The 19462-nt window shown below is 49.9% G+C and overlaps 1 protein-coding gene across 12 annotated transcripts in view; it reads right to left on the bottom strand.

Moving 5' to 3' along the window:
* NFIB (nuclear factor I B) overlaps nt 1–19462 on the bottom strand; it is a 300127-nt gene that overhangs the window by 213117 nt on the left and 67548 nt on the right. For 2 of the 12 annotated variants that reach the window (XR_014214785.1, XM_082204904.1), the window contains exon 1: nt 3121–3662. The exons of 3 other annotated variants lie outside the window; for them this stretch is intronic. Coding sequence is in view for 8 of the 9 variants with exons in the window: in XM_082204904.1 (XP_082061030.1) it covers nt 3121–3258 (138 nt within the window). In the remaining variant the exon portion in view is untranslated. Of the gene's footprint in view, nt 1–3120; nt 3804–19462 lie in introns of those variants that run through there. 7 more of the 12 variants (XM_082204906.1, XM_082204899.1, XM_082204913.1 and 4 more) reach the window with 5 other exon arrangements.

Below are 19462 nucleotides of genomic sequence, written 5' to 3' on the forward strand. Positions count from 1 at the left end.
CAAACTACCTGGTGATTGTATGTGCTGATTGTCTTGTAGCTGATTCAGAGTAGACTTCTCTTGAATTGGAGGGATAAAAATCTACACAGATAAAAGCAGGCCGACACATGTGAAACCTTTGAGGACAGGGTACCCCGAGGCGCTTTAATACTCCAGGTTCATTCCCCCCACCCCAGTTTCCTATTAAAACTATCTGCACCTTTATATGGTCTTCTTTGACGATTTCCTAGAGCGAGACAGTTCTTAATCTGACATAAAGTGTGCCAGCCCCAAAGGCCACATTTCCAGAAAGAACCGAGCAGATAAAGTAAGGTGATGCAATCTTAATTTGCTACACACAGGGAGGCTGGCTAATATGTTAACAACCCTAATTTTGTAATAGACTGTCACATGATAAGCTGTAACATGCATCTGTTCTTGCATCTTGTTATCATCAAGCAGTCAACACAGCAAAAGGCAGCATGGGGAAGAGTTCAGAACCATCAGCCAAAGGTCAGGCTGGGTCAAGCAAAGGAAAGCTGTGTCAGTCTGGGGGTCTGAATTGTGATGAAGGAAAACTAGAAAAGATACTTCTATTTTTCCACAGTGAAATTTATGAGGCAGAAGGAGGCTATATATATATATGCAGGATTGGGAAACTGTCCTCAAATGTCTTATGTAAACAAGAAGCACACATATATAAATAATTTATTATTATTATTATTATTATTGAAAGGTTTTGGAGTTTTTCACAATAAAAGAACCCCCCCTTCCCATTTATATGAATAATCTTAAAGGAAAAGTATTCAACAAAAGTTTGCTCTATTTTCATTTTTCTATTGCTTAGTGCAACCATGCCTTTCCCCCCTTTTTGAGTAGGATTTGAAATGTAAATGTGTAATTGTGCTTTTCCTCACATGCTTTGCAAGATGATGATGTATTATCACAATTTTAATTCTGGAAAACTAAACAAAAAATCCCATTAAAATGATTACAGTGCACTGTTATCCATTAACCCCTATGTGTACATTCTCATTTCTGAGTATCAAATGTGTGCTGAAAATAAAAAAGTGTGAGTTTGTTTTTTTTTATAAAAAAAATAGAATATTGTTTTTAAAAGTTTTTGTTTGTTTGTTTAGGATAGCATGGATAAGATGAAACTATTGTAGCAATAACAATGAATGCACAGTATACAATTTCTCATTAAAAAATTTGCACCGATTTTGCATTTAAAAACTTTGTCCTGCAGTAGGCACCTGCAGGCATTTTGAAATCTGTGTTGAAATCTGTGGTTTAATTTTTTTTTGAAAGAAAAACAGGGCAAAAACCTCCTACTTCAACACCTTATGTCATCACAGTGATTACTGATAGTATGTGGGCACTGTTGAAGCAAGTAACTTACTAGAAGCTAGCATCCGCATACAATACCAAACAAAGATTAAAACAAAATACAGAATTGAATTGCAATATAAGGGCACTGCATTCAATCCTGCACACTGAACAGATAGCCCAACCTGAAATAATGTATCCACAGTCCAACAGGCTATCAAAGTATTGGCACAAGCCCTATTGATGCATTGCTTCTAGCAACAAAATTCTCATTGGTTGGAGAGATCATCAATTCTAGCTAGGCCTCTCCATGAAAAAGGGAATGCCAAAGACCACAAAGGAAAGAACTTGCCACATTTCTTGATCCAGACCACAGCAACACCTTAGGCTTGAATCCAGAGGCCTTCATTTCCTCTACACTTCTGCTCTGCAGAATGCCACTTTGCAAAACATGAGAACAAAGTGCAGATTCTAGGACAGTCAGTCATCTCCCTCTGTTGTTTATTTTTGAAAACCTGACATCTCCAGCTATTGGATAGGAACTCTCTCCCCCCCTGGCCTGCACTCCAAAAGGCGGCAGTAGCTGGAACTCTCACAGAAGGCGAAAGACTTTGGGAATCACTGCAGATCAATCTCATTGGTCCCTGGGAGTATCTCCCTTTTCCTGCCTGACACCTGCTGCCCAAAGCCTGCCAAACATGCCAATGTCTGAGGAGCAGATGCAGATGTGGCGGGAGATGTTACAACAAAAGGGCTTGTTCCTACAGACGTGTGGAAGGAATGGGCTGCTGCTGGCACACAAGGCTCGGTTTCCATGCACACGCCTCGGCTGTTGGGGATGTCCTGTTTGCTTGGCTGTCTCTCCCCACCCTCCATCGCCTCCTCCCCCCCCCCAGAGAGAGAGAGAGAGAGAGAGAGAGAGAGAGATCTGCCCCACTGCACTGCATGCAAATTTGAGATGTACTGCTGCAGCCAAGTTGAACTTTGCCACGAACTGGCAACTTCTGCACACCTGCAGTGACTTTAAAATGCTGCCATGGCTACCAAGGGGCGCAAGCTGCTGGCAGATCAATCCCCTAATGGGAAAGGCTGTGTAGAAGCAAGCTGCTAAACTCCCCATGTATATGAAGAGGACAGGCTGAAGGGTGCTGCAAGCGCTATTGTTATGGGAGCAAAGAAGACCTGCTTTTCCACATCAGATGTTATTTCTTAAGGTATATTTGTTCTCTCTTGTTCCTTGTACTTTGAAAATGCTGCCCCCAAAGGGAGAGACTAACAACAGACAAGTTTGCACTTCTTGCCATTCTCACATGCATTAAATCTCCTCCTAAGCTCAGGTATGATCTCTGGGCCACTGCAAAGTATAATTTCTCTCTTCCATTTTATGGAACCCTAAACTGCAGCCCAATAATTTCTTAAGAGCATTTCCCAAAAGTGTGTGTGTGTGTGTGTGTGTGTGTGTGTGTGTGTGTGTGGTCACCACCCCCTTATCACAGACTAACAAAATACTGTACTGGCAAGAGCTCCGTTTGCTACTTCTTTGTTATTTGATCCACCTCCTGGAACTCCCATTTCTCTTGCCGGAAACCTGTCGTCGATAAACGGTGGCAGCCTATGAGAGTGTATGGAGAGGGAGGGAAGAGGGAATGCCGTCGGGGAAAGGTTTAAAGCGACTATGGGCTGTGAGGGGAACGCGAGGTGATGCGATGGTCTGGTGTCTTCTGCCCACAACGAACAGTTTCCTGAAGTCCTCCGGCCTAAGCAAGACCAGGCGCCATCATGTGCACAAAAACAAAAAAAGGCGGCACTCACCTGTCCCCTGTGTGACACCACCAGGGAGCCCGATCCCGCCCCAAGGAAGAGAGGAGCAGCCCCAAAGGAAACGAGGCTCGGGGCTGGAGACCCTCCTGCCTGTGGATAGACCTGAGCCCTATAGGGAGAAGATTCCATAGGGAAGGAGGCTTTAGGGGGCAGGACGCCCAGTTCAGTAAGAAAGAGGCTCAGCAGGAGCTAGGGGGAGATTGGTGGGGCTCCTCCGAACCCCCCACGAACGCAGCTTGAGCCTCAAGAAACTCTTCCAGCGGGGGAAGCCCTTCTTCCTCCCTCCCCATAGGGCCGCGAAGAGGGCAAACTGCAACAGCCTTTTCCGCCTCTTCTTCTTCTTCTTCTTCCTGCTCCTCTTCTGGGCGCCCTAGACCTCTCCGTCCCATCGTCCTGTTCTCCTTCGCTTTGCCCCGCTTGGCACCGGCATGGCTCTTTCCCCAGCGCCAGGCTAGCGAGGGATCTGCCTCACTTCGGACAGGCAGCAGGCTGCCTAGTGCGGGGATCTGCTGAGGTTGGCTGCAAAATGCAGCAGTTTGGGGATCAGCGCGACGAAACTCCTCCCTTCAGGAGCCTCAATGTGGTGTATGTGTGTAGAGGGGGGTCATTTTAACACTCCCCCCCTTCCTCTCCTCTCCCTGAAACTCCAAGACCACGGATCAGGAATCCTTTGCCATGCCACACGGCGACCCTCCGTCTCTTCCAGCAAATGCCTTTCTCAGGGCCTTGTAGGAAAGGAAAAGCCGGATCCAGCTCGCTGAAATCTTGGCTTCAGGCAAAAAGGAGCCGGCAGCAAAGACTCTGAGGCCGCTGCAAAGCCCGAGCAGAGCCGCCTTTTCATTTCCTCTTTGCTCTTTAAGTGCCATTTTATCCCACCAAGTTCAAGTTCCGTTAAAGGTCACACCGAACCGTGTGAGAGTTGAGAAATTTGGGGCTGCTGCGGAGTCACTCCGCAGCAGCCCCAAAGCCAAATTCAGCCCCATTCATTTGCCTGAGATTTCCTTTCGACTCACAGGCTGCTGCGGTCCCTGCGCGCTCTGGCGCGGGAGCAAGCCCCACTGGACTCCGCGGGACTTTCTCCCCCTAAGTAAACGTGCATCGGATCGGGCTCTGCAATGTTTTGGGGTGGGGAGCCACGGGGCCAGCCTACGCCTCCGGGAAGCCCTTGGGGTCCTGCCCCCTTGCCACTGAAGGGAGGGCTGCCCAAGCGCACACCCACGTCGCACCCCAGTTCTGAATGCCGACGCAGGTGCCCAACGCGTAACAGACGAGATGCAAACGCAGTTGCGGCGGGGTAGGGAAGGGCCAGAGGCGGGAAAGGAGGACCTAAAGTTCCCCTTGCTGGTCCCTTCGCCCCCGCAACCTATAAAACACTTGAGGGGGCCTACCCGCTCCCCCAAAAAGTTGGAGGCTATTGCAATTAAAATTGTGCCCGTGTGCCGCATCTTGTGATCGATTATGTGCGACGGGGCTTACCTGGGCCCCCCAATATGCTACTCAAGTTGGCTCCCCTGCTAGTTTGGGGAGCGGGCTAGGCTCTTTGGGGGGCCGCCTCTGCGAGCAGCTGAGAGCGAGCCCCGGATGGCTGTTTGGATGCCACGGGCCACAGTCTGCGCGAAGCTGAAATGCAGCAGCCGCTCCTCCGAGGAGCCCCTCGAAGGCGAGAGCCGGCGCTGCCTCCGGGCCTCTTCGGCCTGCGCTGCTGTTGCTGCCGCCGCCGCCGCCCATCTTTTGCCAGGAGGAGCCGCTCGCCGGGCCCTGCTTCGGCCGCTCCACTCGCTAAGCGCATCCCAGCCGTGGCCATCCATGGAGGGGTCCCCTGGCCGGCTGGCTAGCGGGTCCCTGGTGCAGAGCAGGCGAGCGAGGGCGGTGGGTGTCGGTGCCTCCGCAGGGAAAGAGGACCCTCGAGAGGCGTCCTCCTCTTGCTTCTCCTGGGCTGTTGGTTGCTGCCTTGCGAGGCTTCAGCTCCTGCAGCCTTCGCTCCTGTAGATGGAAATGGAGAAGGGGGGAGGCAGGGCAGGGGGAGACAGGTCGCCCCCCTGCAGGCGCACAAGGTGCTTGCCGTGGCCACGAGGAAGCGACTGTGCAGGGCCAAAAGGGAACCCCAGACATCACCTGGGGAAAGTATTCTTTTCTCAGGAAAATGAAGCGTAAAAGAGAGCCCAAGCTCCGCCGGCGGCTCCGTGCGAACCAGCTAGACATCAACTTAGACAGGCACGTTCCCCAACAGCCCAAGCGAGACGCGGGGAAGTGGGGCGCGCAGGGAGGGGGGCGAAGCTGCCTAAGCAACGGCCCACAACTCGTACGGACCCTAGAGCGGCTGGAGGGGCCGCAGGAGGGGCGCCGGAGCCGGAGATGCGCTTCCCCCGCACGTGGGAATGGGTGCCGGGCGAGACTCAGGCTGGCGAAAAGGGCGAGGGCTGGGGAAACTTCGCAGGGGCGCCTCGGCCGAAGCAAGCCGAGCAGAACATCTTCTTGGGCTCATCCTTCTTTGCCCGCCGACGCAGGCTGATCCCCGCTACTCAGACCGTCGAGGTACTCTAAAGCAAGATTTAAGATGGCCCTCCAAACAGGTGGAATAAATAATAATAATAATAATAATAATAATAATAGAAGAGGCGCAATTCAAAACATGTTAATGGTCCGTAAAGGAAACGGGGGGAGGCGTTAGTTTGGCCTTGGACGTAACAAATGGCGAGGAAGTGAACGAAGACAACTCCCCGTGCGTCTGCGCTTAAGCGGAGTGGAGAGGCCGCTTGGGTCGCCCCTTGCTCCTCGTTCTCCTGCGAGACTTGGCAAAGGCAGGCCGGAGGAGTCCTGTGTAGGTAACCGAGGCGGTGAAGGGGCGCCCCTTTGTCGCCCTGCGAAAACAGGATAGGCGGGGAGGGGGTGCTCCCCGCTAGCTGCAAACAGGGTGTGTTTCTTTCAGCTTGTCTCCCGCGAGGCTTCCCTGCCGTGTCGCCCCCAACCCCAAGCTCTCTAGCACTCCGATCCCAACCGTGTTTACACGGGAGCAAGTCCCGTTTCATTCCCAAGGAAATGCCTCCCCCAGGGAAGCTCGAGGAGACGCGCTGCCTGGGGAAACAACTTGAAGCAGAAAGACGCCAAGGAGCCCCAACACGTTTATTTGGGAGTAAATTCCAGGGGCGGGGGTCAAGGGCGGGGGGCTTCCTTCCAGGCGGGCAGAGAGACCTGCCTTAGCAGCGGGACGTTCCTCCTCAACCCCGCCCCGCAACTTCGGATCTTCTTGACTACAGCAAAGTCGCTCGCTGAGCCGAGTTGCACTATTTCTGCTCGTAGTTTTACTTCCAGGTAGCAGCGGGAGGGGAGTTTGGCGAGGGAGACCCGACGCTCTTTCCCACGCTTAGCCTGGCGTTGTTCTCTTCGGCCCCATAACTCGGGGACGAGTCCCAGAGAAAAGACAGACAGACAGACACCCGCCCCCCTCCATGGGACGGGGAGGGCTGCGACTGGGGCACAGCCTCCTCCGACCTGCTTCTTGCTTCGGGATCCGCGCTCGTGCCCCGGACCCTCTTCCACGTCTTGACGGGAGACGGAGAGGCCACGAACCAGGCTCTGGGCGCGGGTCGCCCGTCGAGGCGTGCTCGCTCGACGGGGTTGAGGGAGAGGGAGGGCGGCGCCTATTTTTAGCCGGGACAAAATGTTTCCCCAGCAACTTCTCCGCTGCTGCTGCTGCCGCCGCCGCTCCCGCCTGCCTGCCCCGGCTCCGGATATTTAAGGACTGCAGGTTTGGCCTGTCGTCGAGGCAATAGTCCGATGGCCTGACAACTATTTTTTTTTTGGGGGGGGGGGAGAATAAAAGGGAATCTGCGTGGGAAGGGAGGGGTGGCTGTCACAAGAAGGGAACTTTGATTGGCGTTGTCCCTTGTCAATAATAATAATAATAAACTCGTCTCTCGCGCGCGTTAGCTGCCGTCTGTTTTAAAGAGGGGCTGGGGTTGGGTTTTGCACAGGGCTCCATCTCTGTGACGAGATCTCAGCGGATCATTGTATTATTCCCGCCTGAAAACGGCACCCGTCTCGGTGATCGCCTACTCTACAAGCTCCCCGTGGGGCTTCCCCTCCCCTCCCCCTCAAACTAGGCAGTCACCGTCAATTAAATATTTCCGGTAAACTGGGTGCCCCCTCCCTTTTAAGCAATAATACATCTCCCCATGTTTTTTTTCACCACATCCCACGTTGGAGTAAACATTTCTCGTCCCCCACTCCGGGAATTCGATTATTATATACATATGTTATTGTCATATGCAGATATGCACTGGACACATTTTGAAACAGAGATTTGTGTGTTCCCGGAAACAAACTATTCCGCAAGGATACTAGTGGGGAGCCCTAAATATCTCGCCCAAGTGGAAAAAAGGACATTAAGAGGTCCGGATCCGCAGCCCACTTAAGCCAGAATCATACTAACGACGCTTTTACACGACGTGCTCGATAACTTCGAAGTTAGCGCTGTAAGTTTCCGTGGAGTTTGCGCTCATGAGCATTTTTAGAGGGGGCTGGGAATGACTTCCAATTAAGTCTATCCGTCCTGAGGGTCGCAGCCCAAGACCCCGTGCTTGGAAAAAAAGGACCGTTGTTTTCAGGGTAATTTGTTGAAATCCCAGTGATAAATCCCACGGAAGGGAATGAAAGGTTTTTTTTAGGTGTGTTACCAAGATTTCTGCCTTACAACCTGCTTCTCAATAAGTTCACCCGGGGGAAGGTCTCAATGAATCGAACGGGGCACATTTCACAGATTTGCTTAGTGAGTTTACACAGCCTTATTCCACGTGATGCGCGGTATCCCTCGCGCCTGGATGGAGTTCAGCACAACTTTCAATTGACTCTCGCTTTTCAGTGGCGGGCGATCAACTTCGGGGTCAAAAGGCCACGCCGGCGGGGTGGCAGGATCCTTCGCCCCCCCCCATCCGGTCACCCACACCGGCGAAGCGTCGTCGGTGGGAAGCGAGGCCCCCGGGTCCATTGCTTGAGAGGCAGTCTGAGGTCTCGCCGCGGCCGGGTCTGCATCGGCCGCCGCTTGGCTCCTGCGATTGCCGCAGCCTCCTCGTCCTGTCGCTTTGCGCAGGGAAAAGAAGCAAGCAAGATCGCCGAAAGGGAAGCGCCACTTCTTCGACGCCACTTTCCCCCTCGAGAAAAACCGCGCCCGAGGTTGCAACTCCGCGCACACGGACTCGGGAGCAAGGCCCCCCTACTCCCCCAACAACTCAGGGCGGAGAATCTAGCGCATAAACATAAAAATGTTTATGCGGGAGTAAGCCGCAAGGGCGCCAGGAGGCACTGACTCCCCAGGCAGCTGGCACAGAGGCAAAGCCGTCGAGTCCCGTCTCTTTCTTGCAGCAAGGCCACCCAACTGCGCCGCTCTGCCTTTGGGGCTTGGGTGCGAATCACAGCTGCAGGCTGCGAAGCCTTGAGGGAGCCCCCTGACTTCAGGGAAAGCAGGCTGCTGTAGCCTTGCCGCTTATCTGCTCCTAAACGAATGGAGACGGGTCTGTGCCGTTTGCTCGGCATCTGTTATACTCTGCACATGGTCAGAGACGCCCGACGGGCCTCGCCAGAAATGCCAGTGTGGTGTAGTGGTTAAGAGAGGTAGTCTCGTAATCTGGTGAACGGGGTTCGAGTCATCGATCCTCCACATGCAGCTGCTGGGTGACCTTGGGCCAGTCACACTTCTTTGAAGTCTCTCAGCCCCACTCACCTCACAGAGTGTTTGTTGTGCGGGAGGAAGGGAAAGGAGAATGTTAGCCGCTTTGAGACTCCTTCGGGTAGTGATAAAGCAGGATATCAAATCCAAACTCTTCTCTTCTTCTCTGCAAGAACAGGAGACGCGGGCAAGGGAAACACTGCTGGATCAGGCCCGTTAATCCCACTTAGCGAGGCAGATGACCGCCTCGCCCTCCGTGGAAACCGCACGTCGGCGAGAAGCATTCGGGAGCCTTTAGGATGGCTCTCTTTCTGTCCGGCTGCGTCCCGTCCAGCAGCGCGCAAACGCCTCCGGCGGGGGCCTGCTCGGCCGCGGCGTTTCCCAAGGCTACAGCCCGGGCCAGACGGCCTCCGAGGCAAGCAGGAGAGAGGCGCTTAAGCCGCGGGGATCCCGCAGACTTAGTGGGCTTTAGCAGGGGGATAAACCGAGAATCTTTTGCCCAAAGCAACTTTGTCCTCCGGGGGCTCAACAGAAGCCTCCCTTCTGCGCCCAGGGAATAGGATCCCCACGCTGCAGCCATGCCGAGGTCCCGCATCTCGTCCCCAGAGCCTTGTAGTTTTGGGTCACAAACTGGAGCCGCTGCTTGTCTGCTCCCTTGGCATCCTGTCCGCAACGTCAGCCCGGGAGTCTCCCGTGGCCTACCGGGCAGCAGTCTTCCTCTTAGGCTTGCCTGCCAGGAGAAAGGGCGTCGTCCCCCCCTCCAGGCCACTGGTATTTATTCGCCAGAAACAGAGAGGGCGAGCGGGGACTTCCCTGGGCGAAGGCTTCCCCAGCAGCATGGCATTCGTGGCGAGCCTGCTTTTGGAGGGTGCCCTTTGCCAACCGTCCTGGGGCAGCAGCAGGCAGCACCGTCGGGGGGCACACATACTGCACGTCAAAACCCTGGCGCATAGAAGTCAACCCCTAGGGGCTGAGATGTCTTCTACCCCACCAATAAAATATTGATGGGCATTGCCATTTAAACGGTGTGCGTGCACGACCTTATATGATCGATTATGCGGAACAGGGCTTACCTGGGCACCCCCCAATATTTTATTCAAGTTGGCACCCCTGCCCTGCAGCGACCCTATTTCAGTTCACGAGAGAAAGATTTCACAAAGTTTAGCTAGTGAAATAATCGCTCAGCCTCGGAGGAGAAAGAGGATGCGTGTGGTTTTTTTGTTATTATTATCATTATTATTATTATTATTATTATTATTATTATTATTATTATTATTATTACAGTGGTACCTTGGGTTACAGACGCTTCAGGTTACAGACTCCGCTAACCCAGAAATAGTACCTCAGGTTAAGAACAGTTTCAAGGTTAAGAACGGACCTCCAGAACTAATTAAGTTCTTAACCCGAGGTACCACTGTATTCCAAATCACAGTTCCGTAGGAGGTAAATATGTTCAGGCACGTTGACATTCTCCCTTTGGATGCGAGACGCTGGGTAGGTTAGAACGTGGTGCTGATAACGCATAGGACTAGGTTGCTGGTTCCACATCCCTGCGTTTTAAGGGGTTGGACTAGATGATCCTTGGGGGTACCTTCCCAACCCACGGCTTCGGAGCTTCAGGTGCCGTGCCTGGACATGGGCACGTTCGCATCCGAATACCCCTGGGCGTGCACGAAGTTGGTACAGTATACTGGAGCTAACCAACATACAACAATCTGAAGATTGGTATCTGAAGAAGTGTGCATGCACACGAAAGCTTATACCAAGAACTAACTTAGTTGGTCTTTAAGGTGCTACAGGAAGAAATTTTTTTATTTTGACTATGGCAGACCAACACGGCTACCCATCTGTAACTGCAACATACAACAGTTTGTGTGCTGAAGGCAGGCGAACCGGGGAAGGAAATAGCCCTGCGGCTCCCCTCCCCGCTGTATCCAAAAGGGGGCTGCTCTCGAAAGTGAAAACCGTCCCGCTTCTCCTCCAAGAAAGGGGTGGCATTTAAACCTCTTGGGTCGTCGCTCTCTCCCCAGCACAGAGTCGTCCTGCAAATGATTGCGCCCAAGAGATCGACATCCGCGAGCGAAGTTTTTTGACTGCGTCTCCTTTTCTCCCAGAGAGCGTCTGACTTTCCAAGGGAGATCCTGGAAAGAGTACGGAAAAACAAAACAAAACTGGGCAGCCCCCACCCCGTCTTCTCCCTGCTGCACTCTTGCCATATTTCACACCATATTCTTGATGGAAAGCTTCCTCACCCCCCCCACCCGCTTTACCAGTTTAGCACGGCCAGTTTGGGAGTCGCTCAGAGTCGAGGAAAGAGGCAAAAGTTGTCCTGGAAGAGAGAAGGATGCCTGCAGCAGAGAAGCCGCAGCGCAGGCGCCCTTTTCTCTCTGTGCCCGGACCGCCGGGGCTTTTGCTAAACTCCGGAAGGTGGCACAGGCAGCAAGCGGGAAGAAGGTGCCTCTGCAAGGAGGCGGCCGCGGGGACCCCATCTGGGAACCCCCGAAGGTCAAGGTTTGGGCCAGCTACCGCGCACCGGTTCTCTTGCAGGCCTAGGGAAAGGGACCCCCCGCCCCCTGGTGTCGGAGAATTGCAAGTGCTCGCGGCGGCCGCGCGACAGGGAAGCGGCGCGTTTCCCTCCCGAGGAATTCAAACAAACAAATCACCGACGTTTCACACGCAGTCCAGAAGCTCGGGGACGGCCTGAAACCTACTGGCAAGCTAGGCAAGAAAATGTGAAGGCAGACTAGCCGTTTTCATTAAACAAACAAACAGTGGTGTAGCGTGGGTTCTCAGCACCCGGGGCAAGGCAAGTAATTTGCGCCCCCTAACCCGTGGATTTTAGCACTCGAGTCTCTTCCGTGCCCCCCAGATGTTGCGCCAGGTGCGGCAGGCCCCCCTGCACCCCCCACGCTACGCCACTGCTCCCACCACAAGTCTTCAGGACAGCCATCCGAAGGCTGGCGCAGGGAGAAGGTCTCTCCGCCCCACCGCCAGGCTTCGGAGGAGGTCCGAGGACAGTGGGGAAGATGCGCTGCGCTTCCCCGCTGTCCCGGAGATTTCCCTATGGACTTTTGTCTTGCGAAGGGCCAGCCAAACGCGCCCCCCCCCCAATGTTGCGCCCGGTGCGGCCGGCACCCCTGGCACCCCCCACGCTACGCCACTGCAAACAAACAAACAAACCACCTTGTAGATTGCAACGGGGGAATGGGAAGGAAATTGCTGCTTTAAGGTGCCAGATCTGCACCCCGGAAATGCACGTCTCTCTACCTGCGCAGATTTTCTCTCTATCCTGCTGCCTCCCCCACCCAGAAGACCACACCCTCTTTTCTCAGCCCCTGTGAAAGCAAAGGAAGCACAAAGCTCCAAACTTTCCTAGAGCCCCTTCTCCCCCACAGGTATGCAAAGGAAACCGGCCAAAGGGAGGAAAACATGCAAACGTTTTATATAAATTTACTCCAACTGTGGAGTTAATTTCAACTGAAGAACGTGGATACTGTGGTAACAGCATTTATGTGTTTTTTATATATATAGAAAAACAGCAAGCAAACCCCCTTGAGCAAGCAGAAACCAACAACTGAATTATTTTGGGGTTATATTATTTATTTCCCACATTTTGCCCCAAAGAGCAGAAGGTGGCAAATGTGGCCTTTCCCCCTCCCTCTCCCCCATTTTATCATCACAACAACCCCCTCCTCTGCCTCCTGAAAGTATAGGAGCCCGCTTTAATATATTCCAGAATGATCATAAGATTGCAATGTCGCCCATCACACCAAGGCTGGCATCCTATGCATAGTTACATAGAAGTAAGGCCCACTGAAAACAATGGGATTTTCTTCTGAGTAAATGTGTAAGGGATTTTACTGCAAAGCTTCTATTTCCCTGCTTGTTGAAATTCTGGATTTAATAGAAAGGCAAAACAGGGGCTTATTGAGTTGTGTTTAAAGGGAGTCACTTTACCTTGAAAAAATAAAAGCAGGACTCCGAATCGTAGTGTCCCAGTCTTAAAAGCATTTCTTTTGAATTAGGTCCCTTTGACTTTAATGAAACATATATCCTCATTTGTGTGTTTTGGATTTCTGCCTTAGCTTATTACTAATGGCACTGTTATTGTTGTAAATTATCACCAACACATACAAGGTTCATAAACTGTGAGTCATGCTATTGTGTTTGGCAAAGTGGAGAGATGACTCTGTTCCTACTATTGGCATGGCCTGGAAAATCATGGGCGACAGTAGCCACTAGAGGGCAGCTGGCTTTTCAATTATCTGGAGATTATTATTATTAATAATAATAATAATAATAATAATAATAATAATAATATACTGCCCATCATCTGAAGATCAGAGGGCAGTTCACAACATAAAAATACAAAATGAGGACACCAAATACATATCAAAACTAAACAAAAAGAAACCATTACCCCCCCCAAACACATTTAAAAGGCCATAGAATCTTAATCTACCCAAAGCCTAGTTACAGAGTGACATTTTTGCCTGGTGCCTAAATGTATGTAATGAAGGCTCCAGGTGAGCCTCGCTGGGGAGAGTGTTCCACAAATGGGGGGCCACCACAGAAAAGGTTCGTTTTTGACTTGTCGCCCTCCAAACGACTCATGGGGGAAGCACACAAAGAAGAGCCTCAGATGATGACCACACAGCCTCAGTCTCTTCTCAGTTGGTCCCACCTGCTTGCTGTCTTACATATAGCCAGCCTGGGGGTGGCACTGCCTGTTGGTGTCCTCCTCCTGAGTTGCAACATTGCTCTTGCAAAGCTCAGCGTAGAGCAGGATGAGTATAAAACTAGAATTTGTTGGCTCCACCTGTAGTTGGAAGACAGAAGTGCCTGGCGTGCTCTGGTCCATGGGGTCATGAAGAGTCAGACACGACTAAATGACTAAACAACTAAACAACTAAACCTGTAGTTGGCTCTGACGCCCCTCTACTGTTGACTTCCCTGCCTTCTGCCCTACCAGTCGCAATGGGCAACAGCCACCACTGTTACCCACTTTGAGCAATCCCTAATCTGGTGTCCTGCAAATCCCATCATCCCTGACCATTGGCCATGCTGGATGTGGCTGACGAGAGCTGTAATCTAAAACACATGGAAAAAACCACTGTGTTTGAAGAATGCTCATCAAATCCACCAACAGAGTCTGCAATAGCAATAATTTAAATCTGACTGATAACTGACTTGAAAATTTTGAGGGGGACTAATATTTCCTGCCTCTGGTATCACACACGTGTAATATCTGCTCAGCCAATCCTTTTGCAGAGAAACAAATTATTGCAAAGTCACCCCAAACCTCCAGCACTCTCTCCTCCAAATGTCATTGACCCCTTGAACTTCCCATTGTTTGGCGAAGGGAGAGTGTGAAACAATACCCTGCCTTGGGAAGAGAGTCTGTATCATGGTCTTCCTGCTCTCAAATGATTTTTTAAAAAAATATAAATTTGCATCTACATTTATAATTGTGCTGCTCTTTTATGCAGTCTTTGGACCAGAAATATTTTTCCCTTCAGAAACACAAACATCTGTAATTGTCAGGTTCATTTTTTTAAAAAAGCACTCCATTAGTATTGCAATATTTCATTACACAAACACACATTTTATCTATCCAGAGGGGTTCAAGTAAAGGTTAGTTGTGTGTGCTAATTCCTAATGGGTCCAATTCTGGCAACAAGTAACCATTTTCTAGGATCTCAGCATGGCCAAGAGCACTGGAGTTTGTTTGAACTGTCTCTTCAGACTGAATTATCACAAAAATATAAGCCAGTTCTCACAATAATTTTCTAAGAATCACATCATGGTAGTGAGTTTCTCGTTATCCAACAATCCACCATAAGGTGAAAATTTACGCCTGCACCTTGGGAATCCCTGAAGTTGGAGGAATACCGTTATATTTCTTACAGCTTGCAAGAAAACACACAGGAAAGGGCAGCTGGGCACCTGAATGTAATACCCAACCAGTTCCATAGCTTAACAAGGAGAAAGTTCCATTGGGAACAATGCCTCTAGAGAAATAGCTCCTGTAGGAGAGAAAGGATTTTGGTCTCCGTCATTAAACATCATTGGGAAACACTTGCCTGTGAGTGCTCCATTTGGAGAACAGCCTTTAGCAAAGGTGTCATGGGATTTGAAGACACTCAAACTCAGGACAGAAGGGAGAAATGTGCTAAGAGGAAGGCATGCTTGGCAAACCCTCACTGTGATCAACTCCTCCCCGGAAACCAATGTCCCCAATGTGGAAGGACGTGTGGGTTAGGGTTAGGGAATTAGCCTCCACAGTCACTTACAAACTCATTGTTAAAACTGTGTTTATGGAAGACAATCTTACTCGGCTACGAGTGATCACCGAAGAAGAAGAAGAAGAAGAAGAAGAAGAAGAAGAAGAAGAAGAAGAAGAAAATGATAATAATCTTCTGATAATGATTATTTTGTATCATGATGTCTGAAATAAGGATGGAGCTAGGTAGAGGCATTGGCTGGCATCACAGTTTTCTCCACATCATGATTTTTGCATAGTGCACACATACAAATCACAATATTGCCAGGTCAAAAATGCTGAAACCGATATCACAATATGGACCAGTTTTGGATGGCATATCCATATATTGCCGGGCCCTAAATGCAAAAGATCTAAGACAGAGGTTTCCAACTTTTGGAGTCCACCCCCCCCGACTAATTACATTCTTTCTGTGTCACCCTTGTGGGGCTCAGGAGCCCAGTTATGTCCCCCCTTGCTTGCAGAGCTGGCAGCCTCTCACACTTTCTCAAACACCCTCCCTTGTGGGGTGTTCCCTCAGCCTCCTATCTTCTCCCCTCTCCTTAGGAGTGCTCTGGGCAGCCACAGCTGTTGCCCCTGGTCTCTGAACTGCCTGCCCCTGCCCCAAAGAAAAGCTATATAGCCTGTGCATCAGTAGCCAAGGAGAAAAGAGGCATCACCATCACTAGTAGTGTCACAGGTGGTAGGAGAAGCGTTAGAACCAAAGGGGAGTCAGTACCAGCGAGGTGACCGACAACAAAGCAGGTGAGAAGCAGGCATTGTTGATATTGCATGCCAGAACTAGGGGCAGAACTGAAGTTCAAGTGAGTAAAAGATCTCAAGAAAGTCCTACCCCCCCCCCAACCAAAGATTTGACATTGCTCCGTTCTGGCCCCTGTGAATGGTAGAGGTGGGTGAATGGTAACATTGCACTGGCATCACCCTGTTATCCCTGCTTAGATCCCTGACATCTGTGGGATGTGATACATAAGTAGCAGTCAAATACAACATTCCCTGTTTTCCTAGAGTGGACATGCAAGGGGATGTTTGGTGCAGCCAGTCAAAACTTCCTGTTTCCTCCTGGGCTGGGACACACTTCCTCTTGCATGTGACTAGAGGTGGGCATGGCTTTACCTGTGCAGGTAACAAAAGCACAGGGCACGCAGCCTCTCTCTCTTCCTTTTGGACTTCATTGTTGGACCAGTAGCTTTTTAGCTAGAGATGTCCTGTTGGCTTTTAGCCAACAGAGGACAAAGAGACTACAGTGGTACCTCAGGTTACAGAAGCTTCAGGTTACAGACTCCGCTAACCCAGAAATAGTACTTCGGATTAAGAACTTTGCTTCAGGATGAGAACAGAAATTGTGCGGCGGTGGCAGTGGGAGGCCCCATTAGCTAAAGTGGTACCTCAGGTTAAGAACAGTTTCAGGTTAAGAATGGACCTCCAGAACTAATTAAGTTCTTAACCCGAGGTACCACTGTATCTCCATATGGGATAGACTCACTGGTATATATCTGTAACTAAGTCTGCCTTCAGGGATCCATCTTTGAACTGATGCTGCTGTGAGGAAACTAGTTTTATATATCTTAAATAAGATTGTGGCATGTTTATTCTTTCAAGAGGGAAATAAGAGATCTTACCAGGAATCTATATTGAGAAGCTTAAACAAGCCTGCAACCAGCTATCCACTGTGCGCTTGAAAGCGGAATGGTAAAACTCTGCTAATTTATAGAACTTGCTAGTGCAAGTTAGGAAGGATATTAATAAACAATATATCCTCTTCTCCCGCCCTGAACATTCCCACATCAGCGGATCCATCAGGATCCATCAGCGTAAGAGGACCGCCGATTGGTACCCTTCACCCCTCCAGCCAGCATAAGTGGAGTACCAGATTGCACTGTAAAGTCTCCGTGTAAAAAAGCAGGAATCAAACAAGGGGTTAAATCTGCGAGCCCATTTTTGTTCCCAAGTTGGGAACAAGCAGGTTTAATAAAAAGGAAAGTAGAAAGTGGTGTTGGGTTACATGAGCCTGTATTAAAGAGTCTGAACAAAAAAACTGCTGGAGGGAAAGGCTTGCACCTTTGATCCTTAACACTTTCAGTACAATATAAAACCATATTTAGTTAGTTATCTATCAAGAATATGCAAAATAACGTATAATATATATGATTTGGCTGCTTTATACCAAATGGAATACATGAATAACACTGCTGGAAGAGTGTTCTTTGCTAAGCCAGTTTTCATTGCAATGAACAAATGTTAGTCCACCTTCTTTCGTTCTTACAAAATACATTAAAGAGCATACCTGTGCATCTTATTTTCCCATTCTTGTATTGTGGACATCTTTCTTATTCACGACATACAACATCCTTTCTGCTCCAGCTCCTAACATATCAAACACTTCTCAGGAACCTATATGTATGATTTTCCTATCAATCATTCGAAATATCAAAGGTTTGGAATTCATAAGTATCCCAGTCATTTTAATACAGGTTGTGTGGTTGTTGTTGTTTTTTTGCTATGCAAATAGGTATGTGCTATACAAGAATAAAATTGAGAAGGCCCTGCCACAGCATGATAAAAGGTAACAGACCCCTGCATGGTTAAGTCCAGTCAAAGGCGACTCGGGGGTTGTGGTGTTCAACTCGCTTTTAGGCTGAGGGAGCCAGCATTTGTCCACAGACAGCTTTCCAGGTCATGTGGCCAGCATGACTAAACCGCTTCTGGCACAATGGGACACCATGACAGAAGCCAGAGGGCACAGAAACACTGTTTACCTTCCTGCCACAGTGGTACCTATTTATCTACTCGCACTGGTGTGCTTTCGAACTGCTAGGTTGCAGGAGCTGGGACAGAGCAATGGGAGCTCACTCCATTGCAGGAATTTGAACCTCCGACCTTCCAATCAGTAAGCCCAAGAGGCTCAGGGTTTTAGACCACAGCACCACCCGCACCATACCCTCCAACATTTCTCTGATGAAAATAGGGACGTTGATAACAACAACATTTATACCCTGCCCATCTGACTGGGTTGCGCCAGCCACTCTGGGTGGCTTCCAACATATATGAAAACAGAATAAAACATTAAAAAACTTCCCTTTACAGGGCTGCCTTAAGATGTCTTCTATAAGTTTTACAGCAGTTACTTATCTCCTTGGCTCAGGGGTCGCATAACTCCAAACTGTCCAGCATTTCTCTAATAGAAATAGTGACATCACATTCAACATTAGGAGTCAAGGCTCTGAAGGCTGCGCTGTTTAAACTTACCTATGAGGCAGAGGCTTCCCATGGTGATTTGCAGTGTTCAATTGTAACATTTAGCATGGCCTGGTATATGGATCCTCTCAAATGCATAGAAGGTTTTTTGTACCAGTGCCTGACACTATTTTAGAAAGAGTGGCCGACTGCACTAGAGATTACAGTGGGGACATGAAGTGCCACTATTCTGTGTGGGATGTGATACATAAGTAGCAGTCAAGTACAACATTCCTTGTTTTCCTAGAGTGGACATGCAGGGGAATGTTTGGTCCAGCCAGTTGAAAACTTCCTGTTTCCTCATGGCTGGGACATACTTCCTTTGCATGCGACGAGAGGTGGGTGTGACCTTACCTGTCTAGGTAACAAAAGGGACAAGGCACACAGCTCTCTCGCTCTCTCTCTCTCTCTCTCTCTCTCTCTCTCTCTCTCTCTCTGACTTCCTCCGTTGTTGGAGCAGCTTTTCGCTAGAGATGCTCTGTTGGCTTCCAGCCAACAGAGGACACTGGGATCATTCCTCCATATGGGGTAGATCCACATGTACATATTTGTAACTAAGTCTGGCTTCAGGGATCATACTGTGCTCTGCCTGATGTAAGTAAACTTTTTTCATTGACTTTGAATAAGATTACAGTATCTTTATTCTTTTAAGAGGGATTTAATGGAACTTACCAGGAACATAGGGACGCAGGTGGTGCTGTGGGTTAAACCACAGAACCTAGGACTTGTCGATCAGAAGGTCGGTGGTTTGAATCCCCACAATGGGGTGAGCTCCTGTCATTAAGTCCCAGCTCCTGCCCACCTAGCAGTTTGAAAGCACGTCAGAGTGCAAGTAGATAAATAGGTACCGCTCCAGCGGGAAGGTAAATGGCGTTTCCGTGCGCTGCTCTGGTTCGCCAGAAGTGGCTTAGTCATGCTGGCCACATGACCCAGAAGCTGTACGCCAGCTCCCTCGGCCAATAAAGCAAGATGAGTGCCACAACCCCAGAGTCAGCCACGACTGGACCTAATGGTCAGGGGTCCCTTTACCTTTACCTTACCAGGAACATACAATTCAGTCTAAGACAGACTGAATTGAATAATAGTGAGAGGCTTACACAAGCCTGCAACCAGCTATCTGCTGTGCATGTAAAAAGGGGAATGTAAACTCT

This window comes from Podarcis vaucheri (assembly GCF_965113315.1).
Source record: "Podarcis vaucheri genome assembly, chromosome: 17".
Taxonomy (NCBI): Eukaryota; Metazoa; Chordata; class Lepidosauria; order Squamata; family Lacertidae; genus Podarcis; species Podarcis vaucheri.